Source organism: Prionailurus viverrinus, chromosome E3 (assembly GCF_022837055.1).
Source record: "Prionailurus viverrinus isolate Anna chromosome E3, UM_Priviv_1.0, whole genome shotgun sequence".
Taxonomy (NCBI): domain Eukaryota; kingdom Metazoa; phylum Chordata; class Mammalia; order Carnivora; family Felidae; genus Prionailurus; species Prionailurus viverrinus.
Window position 1 is genome coordinate 40,206,038 of NC_062576.1, and position 19,295 is coordinate 40,225,332.

The following is a 19,295-nucleotide window of genomic DNA, read 5'->3' on the forward strand; positions in this document are numbered from 1 at the left end:
ATTGCGAGGACCTCCCGGGACAGGGCCCAAGGGCATTCTCCCTTGACATTTTGACCGAGGGCCTGTTCTATCTTCCCGAGGGGCCCTGGCGCGCAGCAGCACGGGGTTAGGTCATGACTTCGCCAAGCAGGTGGTGGAGGTGGCCCTGGCCCTGTTCTCACTCAGGCCTGTCCCCCAGGTGAGTACAACCTGACCCTGCTGGTGTCCAACGCCTTCGAGAACCTGACGCGGCAAGTGTCTGTGAGCGTGCGCGCCACCCTGCCTGCCGTGGCTGTGGCCGTGGGAAGCCGTGTCCTGGTGGCTGGCCAGTCTGTCACCTTTGCCCCACGCCCACTGCCCTCACCTGGGGGCATCCTGTACACGTGGGACTTCGGAGATGGCTCCCCAGCTGTGACACAGCACCGGCCAGAGGTCAACCACACATACAGCTCAGGAGGCGCGTACCGCGTCCGTCTGGAGGTCAACAACACGGTTAGCAGCGTGACGGCATGTGTCGGCATCCGTGTCTTTGAGGAGCTTCGGGGCCTGAGCGTGAGCCTCAGCCCGTCCGTGGAGCAGGGTGCGCCTGTGACCGTCAGTGCCGCCCTGGAGTCGGGAGACAACGTCACGTGGACTTTTGACATGGGGGACGGCACGGTGCTCACGGGCCCCGAGGCCACGGTGGAGCACGTGTACCTGCGGGCACGGAACTGCACGGTGACTGTGGGAGCGTCCAGCCCCGCGGGCCGCCTGGCGCTGAGCCTGCCCCTGCAGGTGTTTGTCCTGGAGGTGCTGCGGATCGAGCCTGCGGCCTGCATCCCTGTGCAGCCCCTCGCCCGGCTCACGGCCCACGTCACTGGGGACCCCACCCACTACATCTTTGATTGGACGTTCGGGGATGGCTCCTCCAACACCACCGTCTCGGGGGACCCGACGGTGACGCACAACTTCACACGGAGCGGCACGTTCCCCTTGACGCTGGTCCTCTCGAGCCACGTGAACAAGGCCCATTACTTCACCAGCGTCTGCGTGGAGCCCGAGCTGGGCAACGTGACCCTGTGGCCCGAGAGGCAGTTCGTGCGGCTCGGGGACGAGGCCCGGTGGGTGGCTCGTGCCTGGCCCCCGTTCCTCTACCGTTACACCTGGGACTTTGGCACTGAGGATCCTGCCCGCGTCGGGGGCCCCGAGGCCACGTTTGCCTACCCGGCCTCTGGCTCCTACCTGGTGACGGCTGCCGTATCCAACAACATCTCGGCTGCCAACGACTCCGCGCTCGTGGAGGTGCAGGAGCCCGTGGAGCTCACGGGTGTCCGGGTCAACGGTTCTCGCGTGCTGGAGCTGCAGCAGCCGTACCTGTTCTCCGCCGTGGGCCGCGGGTGCCCCGCCACCTACCTGTGGGAGCTGGGGGACGGCGGGCTCCTCGAGGGCTCCGCGGTCACCCACGCTTACAACAGCACGGGCCACTTCACCGTCCGCGTGACCGGGCGGAACGAGGTGAGCCGTGGCGAGGCTCGGCTGAACGTCACGGTGCGGGAGCGCGCGCGGGGCCTCAGCGTCAACGCCAGCCGCACGGTGGTGCCCCTCAACGGCAGCGTCAGCTTTGCCACCTCCCTGGAGGCCGGCAGCGACGTGCGCTACTCCTGGGTGCTCTGCGACCGCTGCACGCCCATCCCCGGGGGCCCCACCATCTCCTACACCTTCCGCTCCGTGGGCACCTTCAACATCATCGTCACGGCCGAGAACGAGGTGGGCGCCGCCCAGGACAGCATCTTTGTCTACGTCCTGCAGCACATCGAGGGGCTGCAGGTGGTGGGGGGCGGAGGCGGCTGCTGCTTTCCCACCAACCGCACGCTGCAGCTGCAGGCCGTGGTCCGGGACGGCACCAACATCTCCTACAGCTGGACCGCCCAGCGGGACGGCGGCCCGGCGCTGGCCGGCAGCGGCAGGGCCTTCTCGCTCACTGTGCTCGAGGCCGGCACTTACCGCATCCAGCTGCGGGCCGCCAACATGCTGGGCAGCGCCCTGGTCAATCGCACGGTGGACTTTGTGGAGCCTGTGGGGTGGCTGGCCGCAGTCGCCTCCCCGAACCCGGCCGCCGTCGATGCCAGCGTCACCCTCTGTGCCAAGCTGGCTGGGGGCAGCGGCGTCATTTATAGCTGGTCTCTGGAGGGAGGACTGAGCTGGGAGACCCCAGAGCCGTCCACGACCCACACCTTCCCCACCCCCGGCCTGTACCTGGTCACGGTCACGGCTAGGAACCAGCTGGGCTCGGCCAACGCCACCACTGAGGTGGCTGTGCAGGTGCCCGTAAGCGGCCTCAGCATCAGGGCCGGCGAGCTGGGCGGCAGCTTCGTGGCGGCGGGTTCTGCCGTGCCCTTCTGGGGGCAGCTGGACTCAGGCACCGACGTGAGCTGGTGCTGGGCGGTGCCGGGTGGCAGCAGGCACGGCCAGCACGTTTCTGTGGTCTTCCGTGACGCCGGCGCCTTCTCCGTTCGGCTCAACGCCTCCAATGCCGTCAGCTGGGGCCTGGCCACGCGTGAGCTCACGGTGGAGGAGCCCGTCGCGGGCCTCGTGCTGTGGGCCAACAGCAAGGTGGTGGCGCCCGGGCAGCCGGTCCACCTGCAGGTCCTGCTGGCCGCTGGCTCTGCCGTCAGCTTCTACCTGCAGGTTGGCGGGGCCGCCCCGGAGGCACTGCCTGGGCCCCGCTTCTCCCGCAGTTTCCCCCGGGCCGGGGACTACACGCTGAGCGTGCAGGCGGAAAACCACGTGAGCCGGGCCCAGGCGCAGGTGCGCATCTTGGTGCTAGAGGCGGTGGGTGGGCTCCAGGTGCCCAACTGCTGTGAGCCAGGCATCCCCACGGGCACGGAGAGGAACTTCACGGCCCGCGTGCAGCGGGGGTCCCGCGTGGCCTACGCGTGGTACTTCTCCTTGCAAAAGGTCCAGGGGGACTCGCTGGTCATTCTGTCAGGCCGCGACGTCACCTACACCCCCGTGGCCGCGGGGCTGCTGGAAATCCACGTGCGCGCCTTCAACGAGCTGGGTGGCGTGAACCGCACCCTCGTGGTCGAGGTCCAGGACACCATCCAGCACGTGGTGCTGCGCAGCGGCCGCTGCTTTACCAACCGTTCGGCCCGGTTCGAGGCCGCCACGAGCCCTAGCCCCCGGCGTGTGGCCTATCGCTGGGACTTCGGGGATGGGGCCCCGGCGGAGGACACGGAGGAGCCCTGGGCTGAACACTCCTACCTGCGGCCTGGGGACTACCGCGTGGAGGTGAACGCTTCCAACCTGGTGAGCTTCTTCGTGGCCCAGGCCACGGTCACCGTCCACGTGCTGGCCTGTAGGGAGCCCGAGGTGGACGTGGCCCTGCCCCCGCAGGTGCTGATGCGGCGCTCCCAGCGCAACTACCTGGAAGCCCACGTCAACCTCCGTGACTGCGTCACCTACCAGACGGAGTACCGGTGGGAGGTGTACCGTGCCGCTGGCTGCCATCGGCCGGTGCGCATGGCCCCCGTGGCTCTGCCCAGCGTGGACGTGAGCCGGCCCCAGCTGGTGGTGCCACGGCTGGCGCTGCCTGTGGGCCACTACTGCTTTGTGTTCCTGGTGTCATTTGGGGACACCCCGCTGGCACGGAGCATCCAAGCCAACGTGACAGTGGTCCCTGAGCGCCTGGTGCCCATCATCGAGGGAGGCTCGTACCGTGTGTGGTCGGACACTCAGGACCTGGTGCTAGATGGGAGCAAGTCCTACGATCCCAACCTGGAGGACGGCGACCAGACGCCACTCAGCTTCCACTGGGCCTGTGTGGCCTCAACGCAGGTCCGGTGCTCCAGGGGACGTGAGGTCTCCTCTGGCTCCCTTGGTCGTTCGTGCAGATGAGCCTCGGAGGGGCAGGGGGTCTTCCAAACGTGCCCGGGGCTGGGCTCTGCTTTGAAGCCGTCCAGGGTCTCACGACCCCTTCCCTTGTGGCTACAGAGTGAGACTGGCGGGTGCGCTCTGACCTTTGGGCCCCGGGGGAGCAGCGTGGTCACCGTCCCCCGGGAGCGCCTGCAAGCTGGCGTGGAGTACACCTTCAACCTGACCGTGTGGAAGGCAGGCCGCAAGGAGGAGGCCACAAACCAGACGGTAGGTGCCAGGGGCCCAGTCCTTAGCCCAGCAAGGCGGAGTTCCGGGCCCTGGGGTGGCCGAGGTGCAGCCAGGGAGGGCTGAGCGCACAGGACCATTCACGCCAAACACTCTTGGTGAAGGTTTCCTGTGCTTTGGTGTTCTGGAAGCTGTTGGTTCTCACTGTGAGTTACTACATTTGATTGATACAGTTTCTCTTTAACAAAACGTTTTGCTTCAGTTTTGTTTACTTCCGGAAGCGCTGCGGCCTTCTGGAGCTTAGAGGGGTCCTGGGTGCTCTAGGTGTTTGTTAGTGAGAAGCAAGGGGTTCCAGCAGCACCGAAGGCAGTGAGGAAACCGGCCCCCTTCCCAGAGCATGGGTGTCCTCGTTTTTGAGCAGGAAGAGCCTGTTCTCAGCCCTGGGTGGACACGTGCTCAACATTGCTGCCCCCTGCACCCTCCAGGCAGGTCAGGACCGAGGTGCCAGCGGCCCCTGGGGCCGGCGCTGCTGCGGCCTGCCGATGGCGGCGGGTGCGCGAGGTGCTGCTGGTGCCTGGGACGGGCTGTGTGGGGACGGGGGAGCTCGGAGCGGGGTCCAGCCTGGATTGGCTGAGGTGGGACCGACCTCAGATGGGGCTGTGTAGTGAGCACGGCCGCCTTCACCCCACACGTGCGTTCGTTCTGTTTCTCCTCCACGGGTGGGTACGTCCGTCCATCCATCCTGTTCACAGGTGAGTACCTGAGTGCTTCGTGTGTGCTAGGCCCAAGCTGGGCTTTGGGTGCTACGGAAAATAAGCACGAGGTGGACTCTGCCCTCTTGGGTGTCCACCACCATCTTCCAGACTGGGAGACATCAAAAACTGAACGAATGTACTGGAGGAGGGCTGAGCCCACGGAGCCTTGGGAAGTTGGGCTCCGGGTTAACTAGGTGCTGGCAGGGCCCAGAGAGGAGCCTTCCCAGCCAGGAGAACAGCATCAGGGTAGAGGCCAGAGGCCCAGCTCCCCTGGGGAGCCTGGCTGGGGCTGACTGCCCTGTGCAGACTCAGGGTGTGGGCCCCAGGAGTGGAGGCCCTGGCTCAGGTCGTGGCTTCTTTTCTTGTCTCCAGGTGTTGATCCGTAGGGGTCGGGTGCCCCTTGTGTCCTTGGAGTGTGTGTCCTGCAAGGCGCAGGCCGTGTACGCAGTGAGCCGGAGCTCCTATGTGTACCTAGAGGGCCGTTGTGACAACTGTAGCGGGGGCTCCCAGCGAGGGGTGAGCGAATGTAGGACTGGGGGGCGGGGCGGGGCGGGGCCGTGCGGGGGCGGGGCCTCGGCGGGGCGGGGCGGGGCTGCTCCCCGGCCTCAGCACCTTGGTCTCTGTCCCCTGGCTCTGCAGCGCTGGGCGGCGCGTACTTTCAGCAATGAGACGCTGGTGCTGGACGAGACCACCACGTCGACAGGCAGCTCAGGCATGCGGCTGGTGGTACGGCGCGGCGTGCTGCGGGACGGCGAGGGTTACACGTTCACGCTCACGGTGCTGGGCCGCTCGGGCGAGGAAGAGGGCTGCGCCTCCATCCGCCTCTCCGCCAACCGGCCCCCGCGCGGAGGCTCTTGCCGCCTCTTCCCGCTGGACGCCGTGCGCGCCCTCACCACCAAGGTGCATTTCGAGTGCACAGGTGAGTACAGCTGCAGGTGACAGGGAGGCGCGGCGCAGGGAGTCTGGGGCGCCGCTGACACTGAGGGCCCCCGCAGGCTGGCAGGATGCGGAAGACGCAGGCGCCCCACTCGTGTACGCCCTGTTGCTGCGGCGCTGTCGCCAGGGCCACTGCGAAGAGTTCTGCGTCTACAGGGGCAGCCTCTCTGCCTACGGAGCCGTGCTGCCGCCTGGTTTTGCACCACACTTCCAGGTGGACTTGGCCGTGGTCGTGCAGGACCAGCTAGGCGCCGCTGTGGTTGCTCTCAACAGGTGAGCCTGGGCGGGATCTGGGCAGGTGGGAGCGGGGACTGCCACTTGTTCACCGAGAGCTTCTGCACGCAGGTCTCTGGCCATCAGCCTGCCCGAACTCCCTAGGGACCTGCCAGGTGGCCCCCTGGACCTCACGACTTGGCTGCACAGCCTCACGGAGAGCATGCTTCCCAGACTGCTGAGACAGGCTGACCCCCAGCACGTCATCGAGTACTCTCTGGCCCTCATCACTGTGCTCAACGAGGCCAGCGCAGGGGTGAGGAGTCCCTCCTCTCATCTGCCCTCGGTGGGGAGGGTGGGCCCGGGCCAGTCTTCGCTGCCTCGCAAGCAGTTGGCCCCCTTACTCGTCTCCTTGAAATAACTCCTCTTCTCCACAGTCCCAGCCTGTGGACCCTTCCCCTGATGCCAGCCCTCCACACCCCCATGAGAAGTCCTGGGAAAGCCCCCTAAGCCCCGTTTTGTCCCTGAAGAAGCAGGGTTTGAGCCGCTGCCCGAGTTTTCTAGTGGCTGAGACAACTTGTGTCGCTGCCAGTGAAGCTGCCCATTGCCCTGAGGGCTCCCCTGTGCTCACTGCCCTCAGCACGAGCAGGCGCTGGCCTCCTCAGCAGAGTCGGACCCCAGGCGGCAGCTGCAAGCCCAGATACGCAAAAACGTCACAGAGATTCTGGTCTCCCTGCGGGTCAACACCGTGGATGACATCCGGCAGGTTGCCGCGGCGCTGGCCCAGTGCACGGTAGGGTGGGCCTCGGGCCCCATGGCAGCCCCTGTCCTGGCCGAGTCTCCCTGGCCGTGTGCCTGTCCTTGGCCATTTAGCATGTGAGCTGCAGGTGCGACTGTGCAGGGTGGCCTACGGGTAAGGAGCGGCTTGGCTCTAAGGAGAGCACACGTGAAGAGGCTGTTCCGGTGCCCTCCCCCTCAGCCCATGGTCACACCTGATCTGGCTTCTGCAGCCCCAAGCAGTTAGCCACCACTGTCGCCCAGGACTCGAGAACCAGGCTCGGCTGAGCTGAGCACAGTCTTGATGGGGGCGGGGGCGCGCTGTGCCTCTGCGTGGTGGGAAATTGCTGCACAGCTTTCAGCAGAGAAGGAAGCGGAGAACCTTCCCAGGCGGGAGAGGTCACCTGTGACACGTGGCTCTCATGGCCAGGCACATGGATTAGGGCGAGCGGCAGGACCGCGTTACCTTGGACCTTCCTCGCCCGCGGGTGGGGAGAAACCACAGAAGAGCTCTCGGCAGGGAGGCACATGGCTGGAACCCACGCTTGGGGTGGTTTCTCCAGTCGCGGCGTGAAGGGTGTTGGGGAAAGGCCTGGGCCACGTGGCCAGTGTGACGGAACTGAAGTGGGTTGAGGGGTCCCGGGGGGTGCCGGCCCCGCTCAGCCAGGCCGGAGGAGGGCTGCCTACGGCGTCTGGCCTCCCTGCAGGTGTCCAGCAGGGAGCTCGTGTGCCGCTCGTGTCTGAAGAAGACGCTGCACAAGCTCGAGGGCATGATGCACATCCTGCAGGCCGAGACCGCCGAGGGCACCGGCACGCCCACGGCCATTGCCGACAGCATTCTCAACATCACAGGTGCGGCCGGGCCCTGGCAGGCGCGTGCTCCCCCCCCCCCCCCCCCGCTTGCCCCCCCTCTGAGCCCTCCCCGCCACCTCCCCTCCCACAGGTGACCTCATCCACTTGGCCAGCGCGGACATGCAGGGCCCGCAGCCCTCAGAGCTGGGCGCAGAGCCGCCGTCGCTGATGGTGGCATCCAGGGCCTACCACCTGTCGTCGGCCCTCATGTGTATCCTCATGCGCTCCCGCGTGCTCAACGAGGAGCCCCTGACGCTGGCCGGCGAGGAGATCGTGGCGCAGGGCAAGCGCTCAGACCCGCTGAGCCTGCTCTGCCAGGGCGACGCCTCGGTTCCTGGCTGCCACTTCTCCATCCCTGAGGCCTTCAGCGGGGCCCTGTCCAACCTCAGCGATGTGGTACAGCTCATCATCCTCGTCGACTCCAACCCCTTCCCCTTCGGCTACATCAGCAACTATACTGTCTCCACCAAGGTGGCGTCCATGGCCTTCCAGACACAGGCCGGGGCCCAGATCCCCATTGGCCGGCTGGCCTCGGAGCGCGCCATCACCGTGAAAGTACCCAACAACTCAGACCAGGCTGCACGGGGCTGCCGCACCCCTGCCGGCTCTGCCGTCGTCCAGCCGCAGGCCTCGGTCGGCGTTGTGGTCGTCCCCGAGGACAACAACCCTGACGCCGGGTTGCACCTACAGCTCACCTACTCGGTGCTTAGCGGTGGGTGCTGCGGGCCTTGGCCCAGCCTGTGTGGGGGACCCTTGGTGAGCAGGTGTCTTTCGTGCCAACCCCCCCCCCCCCCCCCCCCGCCCCCGACTCGTGGCCTTTAGGAAAGTCTGCCTCCTGCTTCATAGGCTGGCCGGGGCCTGGCCCCAGGGCAGCGGGGAACGAGGCAACAGTGAGTGCTGCCGGCAACAGAGAGCTCTCCAGCCCCCCAGCCCCAGGCTGCAGGGAGGGCGCCACAGGGCTCCGGGAGCGTCCCCCAGGTTGTGCGAGCTGCGCGGGGCAGCCGTCCAATGCTGTCCTTGTGCCCCTAGAACACTACCTGTCCCGGGAGCCCGAGCCCTACCTGGCTGTGTACCTGCACTCGGTGCCGCAGCCCAACGAGCACAACTGCTCAGCCAGCAGGAGGATCGGCCCGGAGGCGCTGGCGGGCAGGGACCACAGGCCCTACACCTTCTTCATCGCCCCAGGGTGAGCCCACGCCCCGCCCTGGGAGCAGGCCACCGTGGACCCACAGTGGGGGCTAATCTCTGACGGCTGGCTGGACGCCAGCAGGGTCACTGGGTTTCCTGTGGGAGTAGGTCTGGCGGCAGGAGGACCGGAGGCGGCAGGCCTGGCCACCCGTGGTGGGCGTGGCTGCAGCCGAGGGGTCTGGGAGCAGGACCTGCCGTGACTCGGGCTGGGCAGGGTCTGGCTGTGACACTTGCTCCACTTCTAGGAGCAGAGACCCAGGCGGGACTTATTACCTGAACTTGACCAGCCACTTCCGTTGGTCGGCACTGGAAGTGACCGTGGGCCTGTACACATCCCTGTGCCAGTACTTCAGCGAGAAGGACATGATGTGGAGGACAGAGGGCCTTGTGCCTTTGGAAGAGACGTCGCCCAGCCAGGCCGTCTGCCTCACCCGCCACCTCACTGCCTTCGGGGCCAGCCTCTTCGTGCCTCCCAGCCACGTGCGGTTCATCTTTCCAGTGAGTCGCACCATGTTTCTGGGGGACTCGGAGGCCCCAGCCTTTCTCTCGTCCTGAGAAAGTGAGGCGAGGGCCGTGCCTCCTGGACCTCATGGCTCTGTCTCCCCAGGAACCGGCCTCAGGCGTGAACTACGTCGTCCTGCTGACCTGTTCCGTGTGCCTGGTGACCTATGTGGTCATGGCCATGATCCTGCGTAAGCTGGACCAGCTGGACGTCAGCCGTGTCCGCGTGATCCCTTTCTGCGGGAAGGGGGGCCGCTTCAAGTACGAGATCCTGGTTAAGACTGGCTGGGGCCGGGGCTCAGGTGAGGCGGGGGGCTGTCTGGTCCAGGCCTCCTGGCCGCCCTTGGCGTGTGCTCTCTGGCTATTTTCTCTGGTAGCGACTATCTTAGTAGATGACGGGACGAGGGCTCCGTTCACCCGGTGCCGCGTGGGCCGGGAGCTCATCAGGCCTCACGGTGCTCTCCGGGCACACGGGGCATCGGAGTGCGGGGCCCGCCTGTGTGAGCGAGCGGACGACAGTGCGGGTGGTGGTGAGCCGATACTGGGAAGACGGGACTGACCGAGCGAGGACAGTGTGACTTGAACGTTAGATGTGCTGGGGGCAAAAGCGTTCGATTTCTTTGCGGAAAACTTGCTGAGCAGCGTGGGCAGTGCTGGCCGTGCGGCTGTAGGAGCTGCCACGCGCGTGAGCGTGTTCTCCATGCCTCGGCCACTTCCTGCGCTCCCCCCTCAGCGTGTCTTCCTTGGCCCTCCTGCTCTTGCTCACCCCTCCCCCCGCGCGTTCTGGTTGGTCCTCCTCGGTGACCCCGCCCCCCGGCGTGTCCTCCTGCCCCGTGACACCCCTCTGACCGCTCACGTGGGTTGCTCTGTGACATCTTTGTTCTTTCTCTCGTGGTCCCTGTCTGCCTACGTTGGCGAGTTTGGTGGTGTGGCCTCGGCCAGTGTCGACCTGCCTGGTGACCGTTGTTCTGAACGTCTCTCTCACGTTTCCACTTTTCTCCTCCTCGCTGTGCTCTTACCCTCACCGGCCAGTCCCCGTTTTTGTAAAACATCACGTGCATATGGTATCACAGGGAGGTGGGGCCGACTGTGTCTCGCGTAGTCGCTCGGTCAATCTGGCGCCCCGCCTGCTGCGCCGTGTCGTTGGCGGCTGCGTGTCTGGCACGTTTAGGGGGGCGAGAGGGCACCTGTCAGAGCGGCCTGTCTGCTGAGCGAAGGAAGGTCCGCCCGGGGTCATGGACCCAGCCCCGCTGCCTCTCTGTCCATCCTCCAGGAACCACGGCACACGTGGGCATCATGCTGTACGGGGCTGAGGGCCGCAGCGGCCACCGGCACCTGGACGGGGACAGGGCCTTCCGCCGCAACAGCCTGGACGTGTTCCAGATCGCCACGCCGCACAGCCTGGGCAGCGTGCGGAAGATCCGCGTGTGGCACGACAACAAAGGTCTGTGGGGGCGCCCGCGGCTGCCCCTCCGGCACCCCACCGGCGCCCTTCAGCCTGACTCACCGCCCCTCCCCTGCAGGGCTCAGCCCCGCCTGGTTCCTGCAGCACATCATCGTCCGGGACCTGCAGACCGCCTGCAGCACCTTCTTCCTGGTCAACGACTGGCTGTCGGTGGAGACTGAGGCCAATGGCGGCCTCGTGGAGAAGGAGGTGCTGGCAGCAAGTAAGGGCCTGGGCCCGTCCCTGCCCGGGCTGGCCGAGGGGTGGCCTGTGCCGCTGGCCTCCTGAAGCCAGCTGTGCCCTTTCTGCAGGCGACGCGGCCCTGCGGCGGTTCCGGCGCCTCCTGGTGGCCGAGCTGCAGCGTGGCTTTTTTGACAAGCATCTCTGGCTCTCGCTCTGGGACCGGCCACCTCGGAGCCGCTTCACCCGCGTCCAGCGGGCCACCTGTTGCGTCCTCCTCGTCTGCCTCTTCCTGGGCGCCAATGCTGTGTGGTACGGGGTCGTGGGAGACGCCGCCTACAGGTGGGTGCCCGTGGGGGGCCCGATGATCTCCTCCTGCCCGACCCCTCCTACCCCCCACAGCCTCTCCCAGCCCGGGTCTCTCTCCTCTCCTGCCACACAGCGCGGGGCCCGTGTCCGGTCTGATCCCGCTGAGTGCCGACACAGTTGCCGTCGGCCTGGTGTCCAGTGTGGTCGTCTATCCCGTCTACCTGGTCATTCTGTTTCTCTTCCGGATGTCCCGGAGCAAGGTGGGCTGGGGCCCGGGGAGCTTCCAGAGGACAGAGCGTGGGCCTCGTTGCTGCCGCCAAGGGTGGCCGGAGGGAAGGGCAGAAGGTCGAGACGACTGACCCAGGGAGACAGAGAGATGCAGATTGTCCAGATCACGAATGAACCAACGGGGCCCCACTTCTGATGCCACGGAAATCACAGGGCAGATTGGGGCGGGGGGTTTCCCATGACCGCTGTGGACCAGCCAGTCAGGTGACTGAGGGGAGACGGGCAGGGTCCCGGAAAGACTCGGGAGGATGTCGCAAACCTGAGCAGATCTCTAGCAAGAGGCCAGAGTGGCGATTTAAACCCTCTGACAAGGAAGAGCCCAAACGGCCTCCCTGGTGGCTCCCGTGCACCTGCCGAAGGGCCAGTGCCTCACAGGCTCAGAGAGACAAGGAGCAGGCGCTTCCCGCCCGATCTGATGGGGACTGCACGAGATGAGGGAAGGACAGAGCACTTCCCTCAGGAGGGACCCACCGCCATACCCTGGGGGCGTGTGCGCCAGCGGTCCCGTGGGGTAATCCGCCGCCACCACGGCTGGTTCGAGCCGATGACAAATAAAACTGGAGTCCTCAGCTCTGCCAGCTGCATTCCAGTGCCCTGAGCGGCCTGTGGCTACCGTGATGGACAGTGCAGATACAGAACGTGTGCCCGATTCTAGAACATTCTCTAGCACAGCCCCAGCCTAGGCTCTGCCTGCTCCGGAGGTGGCACACCTCTGCTGAATGCCTGCCTCTCCCCTAGGTGGCTGGGGACCCGAGCCCCACCCCCGCGGGGCAGCCTGTCCTGGACATCGACAGCTACCTGGACTCGTCTGTGCTGGACAGCTCCTTCCTGGCCTTCCCGGGGCTCCGCGCCGAGGCGAGTGTGCCCCCCCCCCCCACCCCCCCGGGGCCCTGCCCGGGCTGGGTGGGTCCCGCTGCCTCTGAGCAGCTCAGAACTTGAGGTGTTCTCTGTGCTTCTCAACAGGCCTTTGCCGGACAAATGAAAAGTGACTTATTTTTGGATGATTGCAAAAGGTAGGAGTCCCCAGAGAGAGCGTGAGCCTCGGCGTGGGTCCGCCACACCTCGTGCGTGGTGCATTATGGGTGTCTGCGCTGCGTGCGTTTTGTCCCCTGGCCCCATGTATTGTCGTCACACACGCTCTAGGGCCGTGTTGTACGTGTGTCCCCCTGGGCCCCCCTTGTTTCACCCGTGTCACCTACAGCCTGGTGTGCTGGCCGTCCAGTGAAGGCACGCTGAGTTGGCCGGACCTGCTGAGTGACCCATCCATCGTGGGCAGCACCCTGCAGCGGCTGGCACGGGGCCGCCTGGGCCCGGAGGAGGACGGGCTCTCCCTGGTCAGCCCCTCCTCACCTGCCAAGTCCTTCTCAGCTTCGGGTGAGCAGGGGTGGGGAGGGTGGTATCCCCATGCGATCCTCGGGAAGGTTCTGAAGAACCTGGGGGTGGGAGAAACCATGCCCTCGCTGACGTGTTTTCCCTCTAGACGAGGACCTCATCCGGCGGATCGTGGCTGAAGGGGCCGGCAGCCTGGCCCCTGCCCGGGACGCGCAAGTAGAAACGGATCTGCTCGCTGGCCTGTAAGTCCCTGGCTCCCGGGGGTTGGGGGGCGGCGGGGATCCCAGGCCAAGAAGCCCCGCTCCCCACCTGGGACTGGCCTTGTGCGGGGCTGGGCCCCTTACCTATTGAAAGGACCTCACAGGGTGGCAAGCGTTCCCCACAGGTGGCGGAGGTGTGGGGTGATGGGGTGCTCCGGACCAGGTTTTCCAAACATCCCGCTTGTTTTCTTTTGAGATTGTTTCAATTTTATGTTTTTAAGAATCTCTCAACTTCTGAGATGGACGATTCGTATAAAACTATCTCTTATTTCCTTTTCTTCCTCCAATAATCACATTTCTGCTCCTTTTAACTCTTGTCGTTTTCAAGCACCACAGATGACACATATGAACCGTTCTGAGCACAGGGAACGGGGGGTGGAGGGGGGGGGCTCTCGGGTCGTTTTACAAACACAGATAACCGTGGCATGATCGCATGTTACGAAGAAATTGGAAATCGATTCAGAAGGTCTATACTATGGGGAGATCCTGGGACAGCAGCCCCAGATAGCTCCAGCCCAGAGCCCTTCCTCAAGTCCAGGTTCAGGCCTTGGGCTGACTGCGCGAACGGGCCCCGCGGACGTTCACTGGCCTGCGCGGAGCTGCCCGCCCCGCAGGGCCCAGGCCCCCCTCCAGAGACGCTGCGCCCCGCCCCACCCCGGTCCCGGTCTCAGAACCGGCCCGGTGCACGCTCCGGCCACCACAAGTTTTCATTGACTCCCGACTCCTCTCTTGGCGTCCTTCCTCACGCACACCTGCCCTTCCGGTCCCGAGTCTGACCCTCCTGTTTGCTCTTGCGCCTCCGTCCAAACGTCCCCCTCGGCGGAGTCCTGCTCCCCGAGGCAGGCCCTGCCGCTGCTCTCCTAGGGCACCGGCCCTCTGTCGCCGTGTGACCGGTTACCCCAAAACTCTGTGCTTCAAGGGAGCCAGACGGCAGGCAGGTTGGTGGTTGTCCCCATCTGACCCTCACCCTGGCTGGCTTGAGTGCCCTCACGGCATGACGGCCGACACCTCAGAGCGAGTGGCCCAAGCAAAGCAGGAACCACAGAGTCCTTTACGACCCAGCCCTGTCAGTCCACTGTGTCCTTGCCCGCGGAAGTGGCGGGAGGGGGGAAGTGTCCCTCGGAGGCGGCTCGCCTTACGACGCTCCAGCAGCTGCGTGAGCTGGCCCTGCCGCCTCCGTCGACCGCTTCCCTCCTTTTCTGCCTTCATCTTTGCTGTCTTCTGCCCTCCTTCTGCCTAGAGGCATCCTCCCCAAGACAAGAGCCCCAGGTCTCCTTCCTGCCGTTCTTGGCGCGGCTGCTCCCCGGCTGGGGCCTTCCTGCCTGCAAATGCATGAGGGTGTAGTGATGAGGACCTCCTCTCTGTCCTCCCTGCCTCCGGGCGTCTTGCCTGCACGCTCCCCCCCAGCAGCGTGCGTGGCCTTGGCTTCTTTCACTCGGGGCCAGAACGGTGCCGGCCTCGGCCGGGGACCCGGGGTGCTGGCCCGTGACAGGCAGGCTTTGGTCTCCTGCGGCTTGGTGTTTGGTGAAGCCGGGTGTATTTTAGGCCATATCCGCTATGCCACCTGCCCTGACACCACATCCACGTGTAAAACATGAACGTGGGCGTCTGGAGAAAGCCCTAGAAAGAACAGGAATGCCGCTGCTCCTGCCTAATAAGGATACGGAGCACCTGTTCTCTAGTCCATCTCAAGAAAAAGTTTGCTTGCTGTCCTGACTTCCCACCCGCATAAACGATACTTCTTACTTTGTCGAAGGCTCACAAACCCAGGCGCGTTCAGCGCAGCTCATGGCAGGCACCTGCTGGGAACGGGGGAGGGGGGCCTGTTCTGTGTAGTCAGGGCACAGCTGTGCAGGCCCCCCCCGCCAGGCGCGCGCTTGGCCCTCAGGAAGTGCCTGTCACACCCTTGTTTCACATCCCCCCGCCCCCGGAGCCCCCGTTCCTTGGTGGGGCAGCTGTGCAGCCGGCCAGGTCGGTGTGGCGCCGTGGGCCATACACGCTTCTCTCGGCCCCGGGAACCCTAGATGCTGTCAGAATTTTGAGACAAAGGTGTTTCCTTGTTCAAGAGTTGCATCTTGGGCCACAAAGCTGTGTCAGCGCGCGGTCCCTTTGTGAAACGTGGGTCTGCGTGGGGAGGTTGGGGGCGAAGATGCGAGGTGTGCGGGGTGTGCTCTGGAAGGTCGCCACGCGAACCCGGAGCCTTGGGGCCGCTTCAGCCATGCTACGAGCCACCGCTGCTGGGGTGACGATGGGAGAGGACTCTGTCCGTGGGTGGAGGAGCAGCGAGCGAGGGGGAGACGGCAGCGGAGGCTGACGTGGGTTTTCGGCCTGAGGGGCAGGGCAGGCATCAGGGGCCCTTCCCAGAGTCACCGGTGGTGGTCTGAGCCCCAGCGCTGTATCTACCCGGGTTTGGGGCAATGTCTTCTCTCGGCTGACACGGGGGCGGGGTGCAGGGGTACGGGGGGCTCAGGGACGTCGTGCTGTGGGCCGACAGCTGAGCGCGGGCTACGCCCCCCCCCCCCCCCCTTCTGTGCCTCAGGTCCAGCGCTCCTGCGGAGAGGACGGAGACGCTGATGCTGCAGAGGCTGGGGGACAGGGGGCTGCCCAACCCGGGTCTGACCTGGGAGCGGCCCCAGTCAGCAAAGCCCGCCAGGACAGGTGTGCTCTCGTGTCCCCAGGACGCCCCTCCGGGCCCCTCCCCGTGGGCTGCCCGTCACCTGTCTTCCTCCCCAGGACTGGTGGACGGTCTGCGGAGGCGGCTGCTGCCAGCCTGGTGTGCTCCCCTGGCCCACGGACTCAGCCTGCTCTTGGTGGCTGTGGCTGTGGGGGTCTCCGGCTGGGTGGGTGCCGGCTTCTCCCCTGGTGTGGGTGTGATGTGGCTCCTCTCGAGCAGCTCCAGCTTCTTGGCCTCCTTCTTCGGCTGGGAGCCGCTCAAGGTGAGTGGCACGTTGGGGGGCCGGGCTGCCAGCCCCTGGCGCCTGTGGGCCCCTCTGACGCCTCCCTTGGCCCAGGTCCTGCTGGAGGCCCTGTACTTCTCCCTGGTGGCCAAGCGGCTGCACCCCGACGAGGATGACACCCTGGTGGAGAGCCCGGCTGTGACCCCTGTGAGTGAGCGTGTGCCCCGTGTGCGGCCCCCACACGGCTTTGCGCTCTTCCTGGCGAAGGAAGAGGCCCGAAAGGTCAAGAAGCTGCACGGGATGCTGAGGGTGAGCTGCTCTCCTGTCCCGTGTCTGGCCGGAACCGCACCTTCTTGCAGGTTCTCCCTCGGAGACCCCGCGCATGCGCCCCGTGGCCCTTTCGCCCCCGCCCCCCTCGCCCCCAGCTCCCGGTGCCTGTGCCCTGCTGTGCCTCTTCCCGTGCCCGGCTCGATGAGCAGCCTCGCGGGCCCTGGGGGCCATCTTCTCTGCCTTTGGAGGGACCACCTGTCCGCCCCTCTGGCGGGATGCTGGCGGGTGTCTGTGCCGCCCCACTGGCACCAGGCACCTTGGCCACGGGCGGTTTGCTGGCCAGTGCCATGACAGTGGGCCACACTGGGATTGGCTGACCCCAGGGCCGTCCCTGCCCCCAGAGCTTCCTGGTATACATGCTCTTCCTGCTGGTGACGCTGCTGGCCAACCATGGGGACGCTTCCTGCCACAGCCACGCCTACCGCCTGCAGAGTGCCATCAAACAGGAGCTCGGCAGCCAGGCCTTCCTGGCCATCACCCGGTACAGGCACCCCCGTGCACATGCGCGTGTCCACCTGCCAGGCCGGGGAGGCTTTGATGCCCGCCAGATCCCATCTCGATCTTCTCCTTGGTGCAACCCAGTCCCCAGGGGACGTGGGGCAGCGTCTTGGATTGTCGTGGGTTGTCAGGACCGGAGTAGGTGGTGTTGGCAACACGGGACCGGAGACACTGTTCAAAACTGACCTGGGGGTGCCCGGTCAGTTGAGCGTCAGAGTCTTGGTTTCGGTGCAGGTCACGATCCCACGGTGTCGGGGGTGAAAGCCCCGCGTCAGACTGCGTCCTGACGTTGCGGACCCTACTTGGGATTCTGTCTCCCTCGTTCTCTACCCCTACCCCGCTCATGCTGTCTGTGTCTCTCTCAAAACAAATAAGTAAATAATCTTAGAGTACCCAGAACCGCCCCGTAACACTTCCTGCTCCAAATGTCAGTATGCCGAGCTCGAGGCTTCTGGGTCTTGACTTCGTCCCGTCCCGTGGCACTGGCAGCCTGCTGTTGGCTGGGCTGGGGCGGCCGGAGCAGCGCTCTGTGGGCCTCTGACCACCCCCGCCCCCAGGGGTGCAGGGCACTGCCGGGTAGAACACGGGACTCCGTCTGTGTGAGCAGGTCTGAGGAGTTTTGGCCGTGGATGTCCCACGTCCTGCTCCCCTCCATCCATGGGAACCAGTCCAGCCCAGAGCTGGGGCCCCCGCGACTGCGGCAGGTGCGGCTGCAGGAAGGTGAGCCGTGGAGGGAGGCCTGGCACTGCGTCCTTGCTCTCTCCCAAAGAGACACCCCTGGCTGCATTCTGGTTCCAGCTGCCTAGCTGTGCATCCCTTACTGTCTCCGTCTGCGATACTGTGACCTCTGCCTTCTGGGTTGCAGGGAGGGTCTGGTGGGACCACGTAGAGCCCAGCTGGCCAAGAACTCCCCCTCTGCTTTCAGCACTCTGCCCAGACCCTGCTCGCCCGGGTGTGCCCATGTGCGCGGCAGCCGCAGGCTCCTTCAGCACAGGCGACTATGGCATCGGCTGGGGCAGTGCTGCCCACAACGGCTCCGAGACGTGGGCCTACTCTGCGCCAGACCTGCTGGGGTGAGCACAGAGGGAGGGCCCCGGGATCCGGGAGGATCCGGGACGCGGGGAGGGGGGGTTGTTCTCCAGGGGCGCCCCCTAGCCCCAGCCAGCCTTGCCTCCCAGGTTCTTCCAGGGCTGGGGCCTGGCTCTAACGCCGTCCCCTCGCCGGCAGGGTCTGGTCCTGGGGTTACTGCGCCGTGTACGACAGCGGGGGCTACGTGCAGGAGCTGGGGCTGAGCCTGGAAGAGAGCCGCGCGCAGCTGGGCTTCCTGCAGCTGCACAACTGGATCGACAACAGGTGCTGGCGCTCGGCCTGTCCCCGCCTCTCCGCCCTGCGGCGCTTCCGGCGGGCACACGGGGGGGGGGGGGGGGGGGGGGGTCCCCACGCGGCCCTCCTCCGGGGCCCTGCCCCTCCGCGGTCCACTCCCCCACCCCGCCGCTTTTCCGTGTCCCCATCTTTCCCCACGCACTTACTGACCGCTCAGCCTCCACCTCCTCCCCGGGCCCCGAGTCACCCGCCGCCCAAGCCCCTTTCTCTGGGAAGACACCCAGTCTTTTTACCCTGCCCGCCCCTCTCGCCGTGTAGGAGCCGCGCGGTGTTCGTGGAGCTCACACGCTACAGCCCGGCCGTGGGGCTACATGCCGCCGTCACGCTGCGCCTCGAGTTCCCGGTGGCCGGGCACGCCGTGACCGCAGTCAGCGTGCGCCCGTTCGCGCTGCGACGCCTGAGTTCCGGCCTCTCGCTGCCGCTGCTCACCTCGGTGGGTGCCGGCCGCGCCCGCCCCGGCGCAAGTCCCGCCCCGCCCCCCGCCCCCCGCCCCCCTCACTTCGCCCCGCCCCTCCCCCCTCACTTCGCCCCGCCCCCGCAGGTGAGCCTGCTGCTCTTCGCGCTGTACTTCTCGGTGGCCGAGGCGCGTGTGTGGCGCCGGGAAGGGCGGACGCGCGCCGCACAGTCCGGAGCTTGGGCGCGGTGGCTGCTGGTGGCCCTGACTGCGGCCGCGGCGCTCGTGCGCCTGGCTCAGCTGGGTGTCGCCGACCGCCAGTGGACCCGCTTCGTGCGCCGCCGCCCGCGCCGCTTCACCAGCTTCGAGCAGGTGGCGCAGCTGAGCTCCGCGGCTCGCGGCTTGGCCGCCTCGCTGCTCTTTCTCCTGCTGGTCAAGGTGAGGGCTGGGCCGGCGGGGGTCGGCTGGGGCCTGGGCCGGGCCGGGTCGAACCGGCGGCGGTTCGGTCAACCGACACCGCTCGCCCCCAGGCCGCCCAGCAGCTGCGCTTCGTGCGCCAGTGGTCGGTTTTCGGCAAGACGCTGTACAGGGCCCTGCCGGAGCTCGTGGGCGCGGCCTTGGGCCTGGTGGTGCTCGCCGTGGCTTATGCCCAGCTGGCCATTCTGGTAGGTGGCGGCGAGGCCGTCGGGGGAGGGGGGG

The 19,295-nt window shown here is 66.3% G+C and overlaps 1 protein-coding gene across 2 annotated transcripts in view; it reads left to right on the forward strand.

Moving 5' to 3' along the window:
* PKD1 (polycystin 1, transient receptor potential channel interacting) overlaps positions 1 to 19,295 on the forward strand; it is a 43,808-nt gene that overhangs the window by 22,565 nt on the left and 1,948 nt on the right. The window contains exons 15-44 of one of the 2 annotated variants that reach the window (XM_047838117.1): positions 179 to 3,795; positions 3,952 to 4,101; positions 5,187 to 5,330; positions 5,454 to 5,733; positions 5,810 to 6,023; positions 6,096 to 6,279; positions 6,604 to 6,756; positions 7,448 to 7,592; positions 7,684 to 8,304; positions 8,622 to 8,778; positions 9,026 to 9,278; positions 9,388 to 9,583; positions 10,555 to 10,725; positions 10,805 to 10,948; positions 11,037 to 11,247; positions 11,348 to 11,474; positions 12,241 to 12,357; positions 12,466 to 12,515; positions 12,704 to 12,876; positions 12,983 to 13,076; positions 15,634 to 15,752; positions 15,828 to 16,030; positions 16,106 to 16,300; positions 16,663 to 16,802; positions 17,427 to 17,539; positions 17,745 to 17,892; positions 18,047 to 18,172; positions 18,461 to 18,635; positions 18,744 to 19,034; positions 19,127 to 19,261. In XM_047838117.1, the coding sequence (XP_047694073.1) occupies positions 179 to 3,795; positions 3,952 to 4,101; positions 5,187 to 5,330; positions 5,454 to 5,733; positions 5,810 to 6,023; positions 6,096 to 6,279; positions 6,604 to 6,756; positions 7,448 to 7,592; positions 7,684 to 8,304; positions 8,622 to 8,778; positions 9,026 to 9,278; positions 9,388 to 9,583; positions 10,555 to 10,725; positions 10,805 to 10,948; positions 11,037 to 11,247; positions 11,348 to 11,474; positions 12,241 to 12,357; positions 12,466 to 12,515; positions 12,704 to 12,876; positions 12,983 to 13,076; positions 15,634 to 15,752; positions 15,828 to 16,030; positions 16,106 to 16,300; positions 16,663 to 16,802; positions 17,427 to 17,539; positions 17,745 to 17,892; positions 18,047 to 18,172; positions 18,461 to 18,635; positions 18,744 to 19,034; positions 19,127 to 19,261 (8,846 nt within the window). Of the gene's footprint in view, positions 1 to 178; positions 3,796 to 3,951; positions 4,102 to 5,186; positions 5,331 to 5,453; positions 5,734 to 5,809; positions 6,024 to 6,095; positions 6,280 to 6,603; positions 6,757 to 7,447; positions 7,593 to 7,683; positions 8,305 to 8,621; positions 8,779 to 9,025; positions 9,279 to 9,387; positions 9,584 to 10,554; positions 10,726 to 10,804; positions 10,949 to 11,036; positions 11,248 to 11,347; positions 11,475 to 12,240; positions 12,358 to 12,465; positions 12,516 to 12,703; positions 12,877 to 12,982; positions 13,077 to 15,633; positions 16,031 to 16,105; positions 16,301 to 16,662; positions 16,803 to 17,426; positions 17,540 to 17,744; positions 17,893 to 18,046; positions 18,173 to 18,460; positions 18,636 to 18,743; positions 19,035 to 19,126; positions 19,262 to 19,295 lie in introns of both variants that reach the window. The other variant, XM_047838116.1, reaches the window with a different exon arrangement.